The sequence below is a fragment of the Penicillium citrinum genome (genome assembly GCF_028827155.1).
Source record: "Penicillium citrinum strain IBT 23319 chromosome Unknown utg000006l:1.0-3011923.0:1.0-3012962.0, whole genome shotgun sequence".
Taxonomy (NCBI): Eukaryota; Fungi; Ascomycota; class Eurotiomycetes; order Eurotiales; family Aspergillaceae; genus Penicillium; species Penicillium citrinum.
In genome coordinates this window covers 1,770,709-1,789,809 of record NW_026622691.1, presented here as the reverse complement: position 1 = coordinate 1,789,809, position 19,101 = coordinate 1,770,709, and the positions used below count along the sequence as shown (strand labels likewise).

Sequence of the window (19,101 nt, the reverse complement as noted above, 5' to 3'; positions counted from 1 at the left end):
CGTTGCTGAAAAACATGGCAGTATCCCTTTCTCTGAAGCATCCTCCACGCCTGACAAATTCCGATATTCTAGTAACATCAACTCCTTCCTGGCTCAGTTTCCATAGGGTTTGAGCCTCGCGGCATTCCAAAAAGAGCTCCATAAATGCGTCATTGGAGTACACATTGTCTCGTAGGGCACAAACATGGGACTGAATCCTTGACGACCGCAAAGCTTTCTCCAAAGCAATTTGACAACCACTGCAGCATATCCCATTCTGAATACCACCACTTTCAATATCGAGATAGGGTAAAGACGTTGTCACCATATAACGTAGTAGCATTGTCTTCTTTGACAGCATCACCCGTGTCCTCTCATTTTCTTCGCACAGGGAAATACCTGCCAAGAAATTGTGCCGGTATGATATGAATTCTTTTCTTTCACACAGTCTCGTACATTGAATATGTCCCAGGTAATGACTTCACAGTAGGCACTAAGCTATATAGGCAGCCCGAGCTCGATTCGACGCGATTTTTCAGTTCGGACAATGGTAAGACCGAGGGAAGCGAGTCTTCTCGAATATAAGAAATACAGCATCTCATAAACGAAGGGAGAAAAATAAAGCCACTAAAAGAGCCGCAGATATGACAATCCCTCGTACAAGGCCTTTGGGTTAAATCAGAGAATGTGAACCATGACGCAATGTTGGTTCTTAAGGTGACGCAGAGAGCCGCAAGAGCATGGGCAATTACTGCTTCGTAGACACTGGTTTCTCTGACAATTTGTTGGGCACGGCGATTGGTATGACGAAGATTGATCAAAGACCGAACATCAAGTAGAGAGCACATCTCATAAACAATTTCTAGCGGTAAAGACTGAAGATTTCCGACTGTTGGAGAAGTAGCAGGAATGGTTCGAAGCAGCGAGCTTCGTACCTTCTCATGGCCATGAGGGTCTGTTCTGATCACCGCTAGATCGAAGTCACGTTGGTGATATGAAGCGATACGGAGTATCTCGAGTTTATTCACACTTTCGGCCATATCAGAAGTTCGCCTGGCTCCATAGCTGGGCATGTGTTGACGTTGAGCTTCTAGCGCCGTAATATAGCGTAGGGTGGGCTTGAAAATTTGATAGGGATGTCTCCATCCTCGAACGTTGAGATATCTTAAAAAAAAAATGGGCTTGTATTGCTCATTGAAATTGTCGCGATCTTGTGACTGATGTTGGATTATTTCGTATGCGTGCCGTGACGACGGGTACTAGCTTTTCTGTCCCTTGTAGACACTCAGGCACATAGTCAGCATGGCTGGGCAGCATGGATTCTACCGATGTCTACAGTCAAATATAGTCAAATATTTCTAAAGACACCATTTCCGCCTGAAACACTTCCAGGTGACCGTATTGATAGTCATGCGTTCCTTTCTCGTCCATGATGCGGTGTAATATTGTAAAATAATCACGGAGAGCGTGGACGCCATACATACTATGTATTACATTAGCGCAAGGAGTGCAGGTGTACCGCGTCCGTCATGTTGATAGTTGTCGAGTATTCTTGACTCAAAACTAGTGCCTGCACCAAGAGTTGAGTGAACGAGAATTGCCATTTAGAACGAGGCAAAGCTAAAAAGATCCGAATAGCTTTCTTGAATCGTCATTATATCCAGTGAGATATGCGAACTGTAAGTTCCTGAGTCTTCCTTGTCGGCGCCCCAAGTCACATGTTTTGCCCAGGAACCGCTGACATAACTTGCTGCCTGAGGCGACTATTGAGTGTTCTCAAGGTTTGTTTTCCCTGTCGGTTTCCCAGAGTGAAATAATTTTTACAATCAAGCCGAATAATTTGCGACGCCGTTGTGCCCATCGCAACACCTCCTTTGCCTGTTCCTTCGTTGGGATCTCCCGATGGGACCCGTTTGAAAGCGGTCTTTGCCACTTTTGGGAAACTTTTTCTCCTACCCCCACTGTATCCTCACAAGTTTCGCGCCGCGCGCCGTAGCGTTGTTAACGCGATCTTATCAATGCTCGAGCTGCAGTTGAACTATTTTTACATCACGAGAGCCTTTTGAGCTTCCAATATGGCGGGTGAAAAAGGGGTCGAGGTAGAGCCATCCGGTGTAAGCTCTCTCTGGTCGTTGATATGACCGCAATGTCAAATGCTGACGTGCTTGATAGCTCGTGAACACACTGCAGGGACATGTCGATGATATACGAAGTCAGCTACAATGTGGAATATGTATTCGCCTTCTCTACGAGCCCTTCACTCTAGCTTGCGGCCATACTTTTTGCTATTCAGTAGGCCCTTCATGCCGCATTACTCTACGTCGATAAGCCTTACTGACCTTCATAGTGCTTGTCCTCATGGTTCGCGGGAGGAAAATCGAAACGAACATGTCCAGATTGCCGAGCACCGGTCAAAGCTCAGCCCGCGCCGGCCTACCTAGTATGTATCCGTCAGGAGTTGCTTGGTTCTCGAAGCTAATGTTCTTTTCTTATCTACAGGTACGGACGGTGGTTCAAATGTTCACGACTCGCGCAGAGCTCCTTGACAAGGGAGAAACAACCGCAGAGCACTTGACGCATAGACAAGAGGAATCTGGAAAGCTGGATCAAGATAAATCGAATACGGACCCACAACACGGCGGACTCTTTGGAGGCCTGTTCAATCCAAAACCGCCCCCATTACAACCCGTTGTCGATTTGGACGATGGAGTCATGCGCTGCCCAGTATGTAACTGGGAGCTTGCTGACGAGGAGGTGTGTGCAGGCTGTGGATACGAATATCACGGAGACTCAGATGGAACGGACTATTCGGACGAGTCGGATGAGCTTAGTGGTACCGACAATTATGACTCCATCATAGATGATGAGGCCGATGATGATGGGTTCGGAGATATCGAGGATGACGATGAGGTATGGGGAACCTACGGGCTTCCGGGGATGGGGGCCCCCGATTCTATACCGTACCCGGCGGTCTTTTCTCCTTTTTACGAACCAGGAATGCAATGGCCGCCTAGACAATGGTCACGACCCTCAAGACCTAACGGCTCAGGTGTCATACTCACTGATCCGAGTGAATATGACGATCACTTTGATGACGAAGAGAATGAGTATGACGAGGCGGATTCATTTATCGATGATGATGAGCATATGAACCATGAGGACGATGATTCTCAATCGGAACCCTCAACTGTGGTGGACTCTGGCCGTGGCTGGCAGCCTGGGAGTTATCGGAGACGTATCCCGCCTATAAGCATCCTGAGCGACGACGACGAGGACGAAGATGAAGTCGGGGAGGGAGTGAGAGAAGATCATTATGATGATGATGATGATGATGATGATGATGACGAGGAAGATGAAGACGAAGATAGTGTGGTCGGACGGCCCCATCGCCGTCAGTTTCCCACCTTTGCGTCCGATGAAGAAGAAGATGAAGATGGCGAGACGGACGACGAAGAAAACCCCGGAGGCCACTACTTCCATGATGCGGTCGAAAACCATCAAACCGAGGAAAGTGATTCTTCAGAATTGAGCTCTCCACCTCCACGAAGACCTACTCGGCCAGCAAGGGGCCCGGGGGTCACCTTTGGCAATGCGATTACCATCGACGACTCCGAAGATGAACAACCAGTTGGTCCTGTCAGACGGACGGCACAAAGACGACATGCCCGGTTCTCCCCGTACTAAATGGGCTTTATCGACCAATTTTCTACAATTGCTCCAACATTATCTTGCATACCATGGTGTTATTTTCTCTCTTGTTTTCAAATAGCGCGGCGCCCCGGATGATATAGAAAGTTGCTTGGCACTCTTCGTATCAAAACTCGTGTTTTCAGGACTTCACCTAAATATTTTAAGTTATGCTACTATTCAGGGGCGTTCCTTCTTCGCAGGTTTAACTTACTTCTTAGCATTTATTTGTCTGTGATTCCCAAGGTCAGGGAAGTTGATGGGGAGTGAGTGAGCGTTTGTGTCACTGTGAATCATTTCTCTAATTTTACATGTTGACTTGGGGGCTCAAATGAAACCCTTCCAACCTGGAGTCATACCGAGAGCTTCATTCACTTCTTTCGGATCTTCACGTTCATGTTGGAACTCTAATATCAGGATATACTGCCTGGGTGTAGTTAATACCAATAGACCCAGACGTACATGCCGGAACTAGAATCAGAGCCATACCGATGGTTGCAGAGAAGGTTCAAACTCTACCCAGGGGCTATCTGTTCCACTCTAAGACATGCCAAGTATACATGAACGTTTCAGCACTTATTCATCTAAGCCGTAGGAAGACTCCCTGGATCAATAGAAGAAAAAGATGTCTTGGAGGTCCATGTTGTAGTCATTTGTTGGTTCATTTTGTAGGCCCTGCAACCAAACCATAATCCGACTACTAGCATGGTAGTATTTACTTCTCAGAGCTGGAATGGCAGATTACAAAGCATATAGAAGCTACTCACATTATGGACGGAAATATTCCATAGACATATTGTATGCGCTGGTACTTGAGTGATCGGACGATATCATTTCTTGGGCCTGAGGCGGTAAAAGGGCTGTAATTTCCTCCCGCGTCTATTCTGTCATCTGCAAGATCGCAAGACTATTTGCTTGCAGCATGTTGACACGCCCTCGAGGATTGCTATTTCCAAAATTTCAGACAAGCTACAAGCTCCAAATATCAATTCTGTTTCACTTTCCACTGCGACAAGTGAGTCATTTTCACCTGCCAAGCCGATTACGGAACCGAGGATTTGATGAGAACTTCTTAATTTCTCAACCTTCATCTTATTTCAATTCTCGACTTTCTCTTCTCCCAAGATTGTCATACAGAAGCTACAGCAGTGGGAACATGTCTTCCCCTCAGATTGCACCCTACGGTCGATGGAAGAGTCCGCTCACAGCGGACCGTCTGGCAACGTGTAGCATCTCTCTCCACGAGGTAGCCGTGAATGTTCGTAACGACACCTCTTAATGTTTGAAATCTTCCTAGAACTAAATATATGCAGGAGAAATCAGGGGCTATATACTCAGTCGAATGCCATCCTACAGAAGATGGCCGCTTCGCTATTGTGGAGCACCTCAATGGCCAAAGCAAAGATGTTCTGCCAAAGGAGTTCAGTGCACATGCTACTGTGCAGGAGATTGGTGGTGGTTCAATTTCCATGAGACCGGATGGAAAAATCCTATTTGCAGATGAAAATTCTTGTAACATTTACCTCTTGGACCCAGCCAAGAGCCAAACCAAGCTCATCCACCCGGCCGACGAGGGAATTCGATATGCGGAATTTAGCACTCACCCGCAGAACCCTCAGTGGATCATTGCGATAAAGGAGGATCACCGAGAGGCTACTCCCGAAACACAAGCAACTCATGTGCATAATACGTTGGTAGCGATCAATCTCGACTCTGGGAAAGAGACTACTATCGCACAAGGGGATGACTTCTACTCTCATCCTAAATTTAGTCCTTCTGGAGAATTCGTCTCCTGGATTCAATGGACTCATCCCGATATGCCGTGGACTGGAACTGTTCTCCATGTGGCGGAATGGGCAGATGGATCATTGATGAATAACAGACAAGTTGCCGGAAAAGCACAGCAAGAAAGTATTGCCCAGCCTAAATGGGGCGAGGATGGACTTCTATACTTTGCAAGTGACAGAACTGGATTTTGGCAGCTATACTCGTTTAACCCAGCCGACCAAATTCTACGATATCTATCGCTCGAAGGTTTTGAGAAGTCGGAGTTCGCTATCGCAGAGTGGGAACTTGGAAGGTATGTCTTGGATTGCTTTGGATTTCGAACTGTAAATTGTGATTCATCTGACTTTAATATAGCTCTACATATCTCTCGCTCGACGAGAAGACAATTGTTGCTACAGCCGTTACAAATGGCTCCAGCAAGATCATTCTTATAGACACCCTCACCCTGGCAGTCAAAGATCTCGGCCTTCCCTATCTTGACATTGGCCATAGAGCAAATGCTATCTATCGTGTCTCACCAACGAGCTTTGCCGTAGTTGGTTCCTCTGAGACGTCTCCCCAAGAGTTGGGTCTAGTATCGATCAAACCATCGCTTGATGTAGAAAAGTCCGTCCTCACATCAACCGCATCTTTTGAGTTGGCCCCCGAATATGTTTCTCGAGCGACTGAGTATACCGCCCCGCAGAAGTACGGCCCTCTATCTGATGGAGAGGTTCACATGTTTTTCTTTCCTCCTTGCAATCCGGAATTTCGAACAGATGGATCCGAACTACCCCCTGTTCTGACATATGTTCATGGAGGACCAAACGCATGCTCCTTCCCTGCTCTAAACCTGGAAACTCAATATTGGACCACCCGCGGCTTTGCCGTTTGCGCTGTCAATTACACTGGATCGACCGGCTTTGGACGCGCGTACCGCGAAAGATTATCAGGTCACTGGGGCGATGCTGACACGGCCGATGCTGTCAGTGCTGTCGAGTACCTCGCCGAAAAGAAACTGATTGATAAGAACCGAGTCGGTATCTATGGTCAGAGTGCGGGTGGATACTTGACTTTGCGGGCCCTACACATGTACCCAAACGTCTGGGCGGCTGGAATTAGTTCTTACGGCATTAGTGATGTGCGAGCTCTTCAGGCAGATTCATATAAGTTCGAAAGTCAGGACGTGGATCGAATTCTCCTTGGGAAAACCCGACCTGAAGACCGGGCGCGCGTGCTTAAGGAGCGCAGTCCGTGCCACTATGCTGAGAACATGAAGGCACCGTTACTGCTATTGCAGGGAACGAAGGATATTGTGGTACCCCTGGCACAAGCGCGGATGATGGCTTCTGCTATGCAAGATCAAGGACGAGTCGCCGAAGTTGTGGAATTCGAAGGCGAGGGTCATGGATGGGTTGGTCAGAAAGCTATTTATGAATCCTTTACGCGAAAGGAGGAGTGGTGGAAGCGCCATCTGACTTGATTTTCCATACGTTCAATTATTTACGTTTAATGACTTGGTCAACCCACTAAATATTCTAAGCGAAGATGATCCGATCTATACACGATTGGCTGGACTTGCCTAATTCGTCGAAGTTAGGGTACAATATTGTACAATCTATCCAGCGTGAACGGATGTCCACGAACGTGTCCCTAGAGGATTTTCGATTTTTACTCTAAACTAAATCTCATAGATACATCACAACATTAGCTATTCGAATTACCAGGCACAAAACATTGTTAAATTTATAGTTGTGCAGCCAAGCGTGGCTTACCAAGACTTGAAGCCAAGGGAGATTAAGTTTAAAGCTCGGGGAGCCCCGAAAGTCTGTGCAACTCGACGACCCGCTGCGATGAGACACGTCGGCCTTCTCTTTTCCTGAAGAGAAAAGATGGAAAAGAAAGCATTAGATATTATGTCTGTGGTTGAATATCTACGTTCCCCTTGAAGAATGTTATCTGAGAAGCACGTCAAGATCATAGCAGTTGTACAACATCCACTTCTTTACTGCTTAGAGGACGCGATGCAATTTAAATTACGCACGCCTCCACTTTAGCCTCGGCGCTACGATAAGCCCAAGCATGCTTCGCTCATCTACCACTTAGATGGTGTGATTCGTTGATGTCCAACAGGTCTTGGCATGTAAATTCTTTTGAAGAAATCAATTCCTCGTTCTCTGTTTACTTTCTGCGTTCGACTAAGCACAAATGGCTGGTATGTATGAGGATCGAGATATCCCCAGCAAGACACCAAGCCAGTATGTCACGCCCGACGTCGAGGACAATCTCCAAACAACACAAAATTTGCCGTCCTTCAGACCTAGACGTAATGACGATGGAAATATCGTTTCGCAACATGAGAATCAAAATTTGGTACGAGGCTTAGCACAGCGCCATATTCAAATGATCGCGATTGCTGGTGCAATTGTAAGTGACTGACACCCCCATCCGACTACATTAGTATAATGTGAAGTGTAATTCCTCTTCCCATAGAGAGGCCAGAAAGCTCATAGTGTTGACTTGAATGCTTTCAATAGGGGACTGGTCTTTTTCTTGGCCTTGGAGGCTCTATAGCGACGGGAGGCCCATTGGGAGCACTCCTAGGCTATGTTTTCGTTGGCCTAGTGGTCTGCTCTATTCAGTACTCACTCGGTGAAGTGTCAGCTTTGATGCCAGTTACTGGCTCCTTTGTAAGACATGCAGAGGTTCTAGTTGACCCAGCATTGTCGTTCGCTGTTGGTTGGAACGTTGTTTATGGATGTTTCATCAGTGTGCCCAGTGAGGTCTCCGCAAGTGTAGTATTGATCCAGTACTGGACGGATATCAATGCAGCAGTATGGGTGACTATCCTCATTATCTTGTCTGTGGTGGTTGCCATATCGTTTATTCGAGTCTATGGCGAAATCGAGTTTGTCTTTGCCATCTTGAAGATCCTTCTGGTGATTTTCGTGGTCATTTTGGGCTTGGTCATTGATCTCGGTGGAGTACCAGGCCAATCTCGACTGGGATTTCATTATTGGAAGAATCCCGGTCCTTTTGTCGAATTTATCTCTACCGGATCCTGGGGACGTTTCCTCGGCTTCTGGGCTGTCATGACAAATGCGGTATACTCCTTCGCTGGCGTGGAGTCGTTGGCGATGGCGGCCGCTGAAATGAAGAATCCGCGTCATAATATTCCAAAGGCTTGCAAAAGGGTGTTTGTTCGAATCATTATCTTTTATCTCGCCGCTGTCATAATCGTCGGTATGCTGATATCCAGTGCGGACGAGCGACTCAGTGGGGATGGCTCGACTGTGGCGCAGAGCCCTTTTGTCATTGCTGCTGGTGATGCTGGCATAAAAGCTATACCCTCCATTGTGAATGCCGTGTGTCTTACATCTGCTTGGTCCGCTTCCAACCAGAGTATGCTCACAGGGACAAGAGCACTGTATGGTCTAGCTATCAAGGGCCATGCCCCCAAAATCTTTCTTCGGACTACCAAATGGGGCGTACCGTACATGTGCGTCTTATTACAAGTTGCATTTTCCTTCTTGGCCTATATGTGCGTTTCAAATAGCGCCTTAACAGTATTCTACTGGTTTGTTGATTTGACGGCCGCCGGGACTTTGGTTTCATGGATTACGATTGCGCTGAACCATATCCGTCTACTCCAAGCACTCAAGAAGCAGGGAATTTCGCCTAATCGGCTTCCCTGGCATAACCCCATAACCAGTATGTTTGAGGTCCAGAATTAAGTTACAAGTTCACTTACTAATGTTTTCTCTAGAATATTCTTCATGGTTCGCCTTTCTTTCGTGTATCATCATTCTCTTGACAGGTGGATTTCAGGTATTCACCAAGGGAAATTGGGATCCAGCTTCATTTGTATCATCATACTTGTAAGTCTCGATACACAATTGGTGTTTGAGAGCCGGGATAAATGGAGCTGACTTCAATTATAGGGACATTCCACTTGTTCTCGGGGCATATGGAGGCTACAAGTTGATACGCCGCACAAAGATAGTCCCGTTGCAAGCTGTTCCCATCGTCCAAGCCCTTGAAGAGGCTGAGAATGACCCTGAAAATATACCGATTGTGAAAAATGGTGGTTTTTGGTCAAGACTGAATATCCTATGGTGATAGAGCCTTACAACCGCATGAGGTAATCGTTTGTATGAAGTACTTGATATACCATTCCCATTTCAACATTCAAGGGTTTTTTTTTATTATTTCACACTGCAAGGGCTGATAGGTCTTGGCCATTAGTTATAATGAATGCACAGGATTCGATATTTCATGTATTGAACGCTAAAATTGTAGAATCTTAATGTGTACGTAGCTATTGAAGCGACGACAGCACTCAAAAGCTGCGAAGAAAGTCTGACCGGTTGACTTATACCACAGCCCCAGAATACTCATCATATTGCTAGAATTAGTAAGTAGCAAGTAGGATTTTAACATTCGAACCTACTACTAGTAATGAGAATACTACCATAGTACGGCCAGCGAGAGAAAAATATGTGTAAGGTTAAGACCAGATCATATCTAGAACGTATGTGAGATGGTAAAGTACATGCACAGATCCGACTCCGGTACACCACAATGCTCCTAACTTCGAAATAAACCCCTTTCGAATGAGGGATAACCAAAACCGGGAAACTTTTATACATCGGCCTCGACGGCATTGGAGATAAACGGTACCTCCAAGACAACCGCACCATTGCGACCTTCGGGGGAGGCCCCTTGAGAATAGTTGTTGGCGTAACACTTCCACCGACCCAAGCGGTGCTCCTTGCCAATCGCAGCAACGATACACAAACCCTTGACTGCGGATTCAGACTTGGAATCGGACTTGGACTTGGGAACGGGTAGACCCTGTTGTTCCGATTCCGGACGGCGCTCAAAAACAGCAATATCATTAACCACACCCTTGATCAGATGCCCCGGCTCCAAGTTTTGATTTTGCCTCTCATCCTCCGCGTCCATGTCATCGGGATCGAGTGAACTGTTGAGCTGTTTGGAAGGTGTGTCAGGGATCGCCTGGGTTGGGTTCTTGGTTCCAATGGGACCCAATGGAATAAGTGTCTTTTTGTCTTCCGAGATTTGCCACGCACGTATCCAGCCATCCCATGAACCACTGAGGACAATATCAGTTCCTGGAAGGCTGGTGAGAGCCGTAATCCAGCGAGGCATCGGACGCATGTGTCGTGCATTGTGCGCAGCGGTTTCTAAATCGACTTCGGGAGATAGCTCGTCCAAAGGCGGAATGCTATCAAGTCCATGTGCGAGCTGAATTGTATGGAGTGGTTTCTTTTTGTGGATCGACCACAGCGAGATACTGCCAGAGTTGGAGCCGGTGACGAAATGAGCTGGAGGAAGAGGAGCAACGCAGTCTAGATGGGTTTCATGATAAGGGGCGTTTTTAGAAGCACCTCCACGGAAGACAAGTTGTGTTTCGTCAATGACTTTCCACAAGCGAGACGAACGATCCTGTCCACCGACTGAGACACACTCATCAATGGTCATGGCCGCAATCTGTTCGACGCCTGACTGATGCCCGAAGAGCGTTTCAACGTAAGCATGGCCAGCTCCGCTGACCGACCAAGTCTTTATCGTTCGATCGTACGAGCCGGAGAAAAGCTGTTCTCCTGAGCTCATAGTTGAGATGTGTCGAGCGAATGACAGACAGCTGACGGAATCACGATGTTGGGTGAACGTCTTAGCAGGCGTTAATGTATCGGCATTCCAGATAATTAGCTTGTTGTCAGCTCCACCAGTCGCAACGAAGCGCCCCGATGGAGAGACGGCAACAGAAAGAATACTTCCTGTATGACCCTGTTCCTCGCCAGTTTCGGCCACTTTGCGCACACCCCGAGCATAGCTCACGCGCTTTGGCTTTTTACGCTGGGGACGTGGAGGTCGTTTGGAGTTGTCATTAGATGCAGTAGCATTCGGGTCAGTGGGAGTCGCCAATTCCCATTTGGTCAAGACTTTATCTTTCGAAACGGTGTAGACGAAAGGCGCATGAACGGCGATAGAGGTGGTTGTTTGGGTATCTGAGCGGAAGAAAGAATGCGAGGCCTTGGGAAATGACAGTTTAGAGGCGATTCGACGAAATGAGCGGCCTTTGAATTCGTCCTATAATCGGGATTAGCATTTGCCAGCAGAAGAATCGAATTCTGTGAAAATGATGTCCACGTACCACGTCCTCCTTCAATCTCTCAGCAATCAAGTCCCTATCAATTTCTGCAGCATCAAATCCAACATCATCGACCTCCTCCCTGATATTATCCAGGTAGCGTTCGGCGAGCTTCAACCGTCGATCTCCGGCCGTTTCACCATCCTCAGAGTCAGACTCGGATTCCTCTCCGGATCCTCCAGAAACAATATCATTTTCATCCTCGTCCAAATCACTTCCAGAGATAGACTCCTCTCGCTCCTGAGCACGACGATCTCTGGCGCTGTCGTTCTTTGCATCGACACCTCGTTTCTTAGTTCCCGGGGCCGCGTTGCGATCATCTCTCTTACGCTTGCGCTGGGAAGCGGGAACTGTGAAAAAAGAAGACATGGCGATCTGCAATGGCAGATTTTCACTTCCACAGTAACTTAATGCGGGTACAAATCCCCGGGCCGAAAAATGTTGTTGGTGTGGTTGAGTCTTGCGCGGATTCAACTTTTTTTTTCGGGGAAAAAAGCGTCTAAGCGGCGGCTGACATAATCACCATAGCTGGCTGAGAGCTCCAGGCGTCAAGCTCGCCGCGCGGTCATCATCCAACCACTTCACTCTCCATCGCTGCTTTTGACCATCATCTCTCCTCTATTTATTTGATTTGAACAAACCGCAGAAATGTAAGTTTACTGTTATTATTCCGTTCAAAATGTCCGCCCCATTCCTGACAAACAATGCTTGCTAGGGAGGTTCTCTTGGGTATCACCGGCAAGGACTTTGTCATTATTGCCGCATCAAAGGCTACAATGCGAGGTCCGACCATTATTAAGGCAGAGGATGACAAGACACGACAGCTGAACCAGCACACTCTCATGGCTTTCTCAGGCGAGGCTGGAGATACCGGTTAGTACATGATGATCCGCAACCTGACATCACCAATGTTAACGAATGGCCTTTCTTTCCAGTGCAATTCGCCGAATACATCCAAGCAAATGTTTCCTTGTACACGATGCGCAATGACTCCGAACTTAGCCCTTCTGCCGTTTCTAGCTTTGTCCGAGGAGAGTTGGCACGCAGCTTGCGGTCACGAAGCCCCTACACAGTCAACCTTCTGCTTGGAGGAGTGGACCCGGTGACCCAAGAGCCAAGCTTGTACTGGATTGATTATTTGGCCTCCCTAGCTCCCGTACCATATGCCGCTCACGGCTATGCCCAGTATGTTGATCTGGCAGGATGCACCTTGGGCGGACCCTTCATGCTAATCTAAGTCAGATACTATTGTCTTTCCCTTCTTGACAAGCACCACAACCCCAACATTAACTTGGACGAAGGAATGAAGCTCCTTGAGATGTGCACAGATGAGCTCAAGCGCCGACTACCGATCGACTATAAGGGGGTACGTTCTAACCCTCCAATTCGCTCATATGGAACTCCGCTAACTCTATGTTCAGGTACTGGTGAAGGTCATCTCAAAGGACGGTGTGAAGGTGATGGATTTTGATAATGATAGAGTTGTGCGTAGTGCTTAATGGTCGACATGCCCCATTGTTGGCTGTATCATATCCTATGACGTTTGAAATTAAAGATCCAGCTTGACATGAATTTCGAAGAGAACCTTGAAGTAAATTTGAATAAAGCACGTTCGTCTCTCTGTTGTTCAAAAGGACTGCTGAGTTGGTCTCAAAGGTGTCTAAATTGCCCATTTGTAATGTGCATCTTTCCTTGCAACGGTGTCGACGTACAAGATGATTGCTCCAAGTTACAATATGTCTATGCTAGACCGCGTATCATATGCTGATCTGAATGATATTATCACAAATGACCGAGTTTCCCTAGCCCAAAACTTTATTCATTTCAAGAAAACCGAGATAACCCCATAATAATTTTTGAACTTCCTCTCGATTGTTATTTTAAAGTTGAATGCTGGAAACATGCTACATTGCTTGATGCTCAAGAAATTGTGTTTTATGTAGTAGTCCAGAGCTTGCGAAGAGTACCCGGTATTTTGTCGATGATAATGGTTATAATATACCCTCGAATTTTGATGGCAATTTCTATGCACTCCTTTATATATCTCTTTTGTTAATGTGGATTTCCAAAATGCGAAGTTGTGTTACAATTATTCAATTCTCTGATCTCCGCGGAGTGGTTGCTGGAATGCCTTGTTGCCCTTGTTTTAAGGCCAGAACTAGCGCGGAGAGTTGATAGTGTTTGACTGGTTTGCACTCGTCTCGAGCTTTGAGGATGTGAAGAACCTCAACATGGAAATTCCTCTACTCACCATCCTGTCGCAATGTCGAAAAGACCAGCAGAGATCCCCCTGGATCCGAACGTCGCCGGCTCGCCGGCCTCAAAAAAGGCACGGGTGGAAGACGGAATTGAAGCCGAATCTCGCAACGGTGCCACGGACGCGCAACGATTCAATGGACGGGAGCAGGAGCAAGATGATCGCAATGGTTCGGACATCCTCGCGGCGGCTGATCGAGAAGGAGAGGAGCTGCAAGAAGGCGGCGAAGATGAAATGGGCTCTTCAGATATCGACGAAGACGCTTCTGCCCTCAGCGCCCCGAAGAGACAGACCCAACCGGCAGAGGGTTATGGCGATCTCTATCTCGACACGGTGAACCGCGGAATTCTAGACTTTGATTTCGAGAAATTGTGCTCGATCAGTCTATCAAACATCAATGTCTATGCGTGCCTCGTCTGTGGCAAATATTTCCAAGGACGCGGACTCAAATCCCATGCCTATTTTCACGCTCTTGAGATCGGGCACCATGTCTTCATCAATATGGGAACAAAGAAAGTCTATGTCTTGCCTGAGGGCTATGAAGTGCAGAGCAAGAGTTTAGATGATATCAAATACGTTGTGGATCCCCATTACAGCAAAGGCGATGTTACGAAGCTGGACAAAGAGGTCATAGATGCTTGGGATCTTTCAGGTTCTCGATACCGACCTGGTAAGAATCTCAGTCCCTTGTCTCGTTAAATTTTCACTGGCTAATACTGTACTAGGTTTTGTTGGAATGAACAACATCAAGGCCAATGACTATATGAACGTCGTCGTACAGCTTTTGGCGCACGTCCAGCCGATCCGCAACTTTTTCTTACTGCACGAGTTTCCAACACCGGGGACGCCAGAGATTGTACTGCGCTTCAGCACGTTGGTACGGAAGTTATGGAATCCAAAGGCATTCCGATCCCATGTCTCTCCTCATGAATTGCTGCAGGAAATTGCCATGAGATCATCCAAACGTTTCACACTGAGCGAACAGTCCGATCCTGTTGAGTTCCTATCATGGTTCCTCAACACTCTTCACCTTTCTTTGGGCGGCTCGAAGAAGCCTTCCGCGAATCCTACTAGTGTAATTCACGCTGCCTTCCAAGGCCGCGTTCGAATTGAGAGTCAGGATATCACAGCGCACTCCGACACTCAAAATGCCCGTCTGGTCTTCACTGAATCAGCCGACATCAACAGCAAGGTCACACCTTTCCTCGTCCTAACGTTGGACCTTCCACCTACACCACTCTTTCAATCTGTCAACCGGGAATCAATAATTCCGCAAGTCCCTCTTACAACCCTACTCAACAAATATAATGGCCTTACGGCATCCGAAAAGCTTGCTCAGCGTGTTCGTCACCGCCTCCTCCACCCTCTACCACCTTTCCTACTTTTCCACATCAAGCGCTTTAGCAAGAATCGGTTCGTTTCTGAGCGCAACCCTACCATCGTGACATTTCCCTCTCCACACTCCCTCGACATGTCTCCGTATGTCGAGCCGAACCCTGATGTTTGGCCCCCGGGAGAACCAATCATGTATGACCTCGTTGCAAATATCATTCTCGATCCTAGCATAGCAGCCCCCGGAGCCACTGAAGATGCCGCTGATAAAGGCGCCAGTGCTGCATCTGGAGGCGGTGGATCTTCTTCAGGTGCTGGCGCTGGTAGTGAGAAGGTCTCATGGCTAGTTCAGCTTCATGATAAAGCCATGGGCGCCGAGAATAATCGTCAGCATGGAAAGTCTGGTGGCAAGCCTCAGCAGCGTGGCCCTGAGTGGCTTGAAGTTCAAGATTTGTTCGTTAAACGTGCTGAGAGTGAGACTTTGTTCACTCGTGAGGGATACTTGATGGTCTGGGAAAGGAGGAAGACTCCTAACAAGAAAGGCAAGGGACGGGCTTAATGGGTTTTTTGTCAACATAGAGAGTACTTAAGTGAGTTTCATTGTGGGAGCAATTCTAGGCTCGCGATAGTGACTCGCCTTGTTCAAGTCTGGTGTAACAATAACAGCATGATGATTTACGTTTCATGTTCTCAAATAGTGGTGTACCCCATGGACCCAAAATCTAATCTAACACGCATGAAGCTTATGAAAATGCGACAGGCAAGTATATCCTTAAAGCTATGTAATGAAGTGGTCTTTACAATGTACCCCAGCCACAGAATTTCTTTCCAATCCTCATTGTAGAGCCAACCAAAAATCCCCAGACGCCTGCTCTCAGGGCGGCCTGCATGCCCCTCATGAGTATGAGCCTACCAGTATAAGCAGCAATGTCATCCCATGAGTCCCCGCCAAACCAGGTGTTGATGATATTGAGATCTGATAGTTGAGTCGTAGATGAGTAGTGTGTAGCGAGATAAGACTGCGCTAATGAACGGTTACACAGACATTCGAGTGGGGAAAGTATGATATTGGTCAAGATCGCAGCAAGATGCGTTGCAAGTGAATCCACTGGGTACGCAGATAGCAGAGTAAGGCGATGTGGGCTGCCTGTAGGATGTGAGGGTGCTGGAATGTGTGTTTCAGGCTGTTCTATCATCTCATGAGAAGGTTCTTGGGTAGCCGTAACAGCTGCTGTTCGTTGGAACGGGTTGGGCTCGGTATCATTCGGCTCTTCGACACCATCTGGCAGGATATTCGGAACACGGGGATATGAGACGTCAGCTGCGGTATTACCAATCGCTTCTCGGTTGGTTGTTTGATCCTCGATGACAGCACCTTGGGCTTCATTTCCAAAAGAGGTATCTTGTCCCAAGTTGGCAGTAGTAGCTATGGCAGGAACACTGTCTGGACCACCTGCCAGAGGTGATTGTGCCGCTTGATGCTGAGCTTGGCTGAGAATTAACGCCTCGAGAAAATCGGCAATCGAACGACGGTCAACAGCGGACGAGCGGCGCGTGCCACCATCGTTAGCACCCGATCTCGGGATATGTGGGCTGGAGAGAGATGTAGGATTGTGCGCATTGCGAGTTCGGTTGCCAAGCAACTCCAGCTGCATTGTTATTATGTCCGAGCTTTGATGTATTAACGAAGCTCTGACACGAGGGGAAGTCGGCGGCGATGTCTCTGGAGATGAAGGGCGGGAAAAGAGGGTATTTGAACGAGACGTTTGACGGACTCGGGATGTAGCATCTGCTTGCGGGGTGTTACTTGGTTGGCTTTGGGTGTTTGAAACCGTTGAATGAGACGGTGCGCTGGTTCTTCCAATAGTCGCCATTTCTGAGAAAAAATCGTTACTCATTTCCCCTGGCGATTGAGACATCCGATTTTCATTCGTCAACACTTGGGGAATATCGAATCGCATATCATCATCATCATCCACCCTTCCACTCTCGGGTAGAGGCGCAAGACCTGCTTCGCCAAGATCAATGGTGTTTCTGCGGGGTACAGGGCCTGGTGGTCTGGTGAACGGGGCTGGGAGTCCATTTTCAATGAGGTCGTTTCTGATTTGTACTTCCTCCAGCTCATGCCGAAGTGATTCGATTGAATCTCGAAGGTTCTCAATCCTCTCTTGGTTGGAGACTTCATGAGTTTGCTGGTTTTGTGTCTGACCAGAAAACAGGCCAAAGAAAGAGAATACCCAGTCACGGAAAACAACGAGCTCGCATCGCAAATCTTCAAGCAACGTCATTTTCGTGCGACGAGCTTCTTCATTTGCCCGCCGTCCTAACGACGGCACGATCCACTCAACTAGGTTCTCTTCGAAAGCGACTCTGATGGAAAGTTCATCCGCAAACACCGGCTTTGGTAGCTGGCGGCGTATCAAACGATAAATGCGTTCTTCTAGGATCGGGCGTAGATAGAAAGCATAGAGGAAGGTCAGGACTCCAGGTGAGACCACCAGGCGCGCAAGAAACCTAGCCATAGAAAGAGCAGAGAAATCCATTGGTAGCTCTGGGAGTCGGATCAAAGATCCCTCTCTGAATGGTATCAAGAGTCGGAGACCTGGCATTGATGTTGGAGGAACTATGAAGAGTGTCTGGAGAACTGAGTACATATAGGCCTCGACAGATAAGACTAGTAGACAGTTTCGTGCACTGGAGAAAAGATCAGAGATTGAATTTTACTCCTCGTTTATTCAGAGACTTACGTGAAATATGCAAGTAGGGAAGAAGCGCGAAGCGCCAGCGAAAGGCTTCCATTTCCCGTATTGTTCAAAACGTAATCCTTAATAGCAGTCCAGATACGCTTCACTTGGTTATCGCGAATAATAGCGAATCCAGTGGACATTGCCCAGGCAGGAATTCCAGCAAAATAAAAGCCCATAATGCCGGTAGTGCCACGTTCAGATCGTATGACATCAAGCAAAGCAGCATGTGTATAGTTCTTGAAGGTCTAATTTACGGATATATGGCAGTCAGCAAAGTCCCAAATAGACGTCGAGTTCCATGAGCAAGTTGCCTTACCTGTATACGCCCAACGAGGGACGAAGTCCACCATGACCCAAAGAAGATTAGGAGCTGATCAGTAGTGGTAATTACCAAGCCAAAATCATTCTCCGCAGTGATCTGACTGATCCGCTGCTGTTCGTTAGAAGAAGTAGCATTGCTATCATCGCCACTGACGACTATCCCCATTGTTGAAAGGATATCATTTTTAGCTTTCCTGAGTTCACGACCCAAGTTCTTTGATTCTGGGTTTACTGGGTGACCCCGAGAGTCATACTGCTGCATGTAGCTGTCGGCATGGATATGAGAAACTCGCCGGACAGGACTGGCTGGGTCAACAGTAGCAGTCTCTGGGGGCTCATAAGGTGATCGACCCTTTAAAAACCAATCGATAAATTAGCCATGCTATATAGATACATCGGTTGTATGAGGCTCAGAACACCTCCGAGCCAGCTTCCTATATAGTCTGAGGGATAGCCCTCCATCGAGACAAATATTTTGGATATAACCACCTGCGATGGTACAGATGGCCCGCCATATATCGGGAGTAATAAAGACGAAACGCAAGGACACTCAAGCTTACCAACGCGAGCCGGTTTAAATAAGCCTGTCGGCCCATGACGGTGGAACCCAGCTAAGTTTTCAGCTCATCATATGATATAGTGGTCTTCTACTAAATATCCGGGATTGTATCCAGTTCCAAAACGAAGAATTCGGAAGAGAAAGGAAGACAGCCTGAAAGGTCTAATATAAAAACGAGGTCAGTCTGGATGTCTTCCATTGGAGAAAGGGAGACACGTGCCCCGGTTAGGCTTATCTTATCGTGTAAATGCAAACTGTGCAAACTTTCCAAAAA

The 19,101-nt window shown here is 47.4% G+C and overlaps 7 protein-coding genes across 7 annotated transcripts; 5 read left to right on the top strand and 2 right to left on the bottom strand.

The window, feature by feature from the left end:
• Window positions 1-2,054: 2,054 nt before the first annotated feature.
• N7469_007199 (uncharacterized protein) lies at window positions 2,055-3,663 on the top strand (the record flags this gene model as incomplete). The annotated part of the gene is made up of 4 exons (XM_056646117.1): window positions 2,055-2,093; window positions 2,152-2,271; window positions 2,327-2,419; window positions 2,479-3,663. The coding sequence occupies 4 exons, from the start codon at window positions 2,055-2,057 to the stop codon at window positions 3,661-3,663; spliced, it is 1,437 nt and encodes a 478-aa protein (XP_056499558.1).
• Window positions 3,664-4,822: 1,159 nt separating this feature from the next.
• N7469_007198 (S9 family peptidase) lies at window positions 4,823-6,916 on the top strand (the record flags this gene model as incomplete). The annotated part of the gene is made up of 3 exons (XM_056646116.1): window positions 4,823-4,924; window positions 4,980-5,746; window positions 5,809-6,916. The coding sequence occupies 3 exons, from the start codon at window positions 4,823-4,825 to the stop codon at window positions 6,914-6,916; spliced, it is 1,977 nt and encodes a 658-aa protein (XP_056499557.1).
• A 725-nt stretch (window positions 6,917-7,641) lies between these two features.
• N7469_007197 (Amino acid/polyamine transporter I) lies at window positions 7,642-9,552 on the top strand (the record flags this gene model as incomplete). The annotated part of the gene is made up of 4 exons (XM_056646115.1): window positions 7,642-7,860; window positions 7,971-9,144; window positions 9,200-9,311; window positions 9,375-9,552. The coding sequence occupies 4 exons, from the start codon at window positions 7,642-7,644 to the stop codon at window positions 9,550-9,552; spliced, it is 1,683 nt and encodes a 560-aa protein (XP_056499556.1).
• Window positions 9,553-10,074: 522 nt separating this feature from the next.
• On the bottom strand, window positions 10,075-11,980 carry N7469_007196 (ribosomal RNA-processing protein RRP9; the record flags this gene model as incomplete). Its single annotated transcript, XM_056646114.1, has 2 exons — window positions 10,075-11,550; window positions 11,615-11,980. 2 exons carry the CDS (start codon window positions 11,978-11,980, stop codon window positions 10,075-10,077), a joined length of 1,842 nt encoding a protein of 613 aa, XP_056499555.1.
• A 335-nt stretch (window positions 11,981-12,315) lies between these two features.
• pre1 (proteasome core particle subunit beta 4) lies at window positions 12,316-13,110 on the top strand (the record flags this gene model as incomplete). The annotated part of the gene is made up of 4 exons (XM_056646113.1): window positions 12,316-12,484; window positions 12,547-12,796; window positions 12,854-12,977; window positions 13,033-13,110. The coding sequence occupies 4 exons, from the start codon at window positions 12,316-12,318 to the stop codon at window positions 13,108-13,110; spliced, it is 621 nt and encodes a 206-aa protein (XP_056499554.1).
• A 764-nt stretch (window positions 13,111-13,874) lies between these two features.
• Window positions 13,875-15,759, top strand: N7469_007194 (ubiquitin carboxyl-terminal hydrolase family protein; the record flags this gene model as incomplete). Its single annotated transcript, XM_056646112.1, has 2 exons — window positions 13,875-14,538; window positions 14,594-15,759. The coding sequence occupies 2 exons, from the start codon at window positions 13,875-13,877 to the stop codon at window positions 15,757-15,759; spliced, it is 1,830 nt and encodes a 609-aa protein (XP_056499553.1).
• Window positions 15,760-15,997: 238 nt separating this feature from the next.
• N7469_007193 (uncharacterized protein) lies at window positions 15,998-18,864 on the bottom strand (the record flags this gene model as incomplete). The annotated part of the gene is made up of 4 exons (XM_056646111.1): window positions 15,998-17,894; window positions 17,948-18,192; window positions 18,264-18,620; window positions 18,829-18,864. 4 exons carry the CDS (start codon window positions 18,862-18,864, stop codon window positions 15,998-16,000), a joined length of 2,535 nt encoding a protein of 844 aa, XP_056499552.1.
• Between the last annotated feature and the right edge of the window lie 237 nt (window positions 18,865-19,101).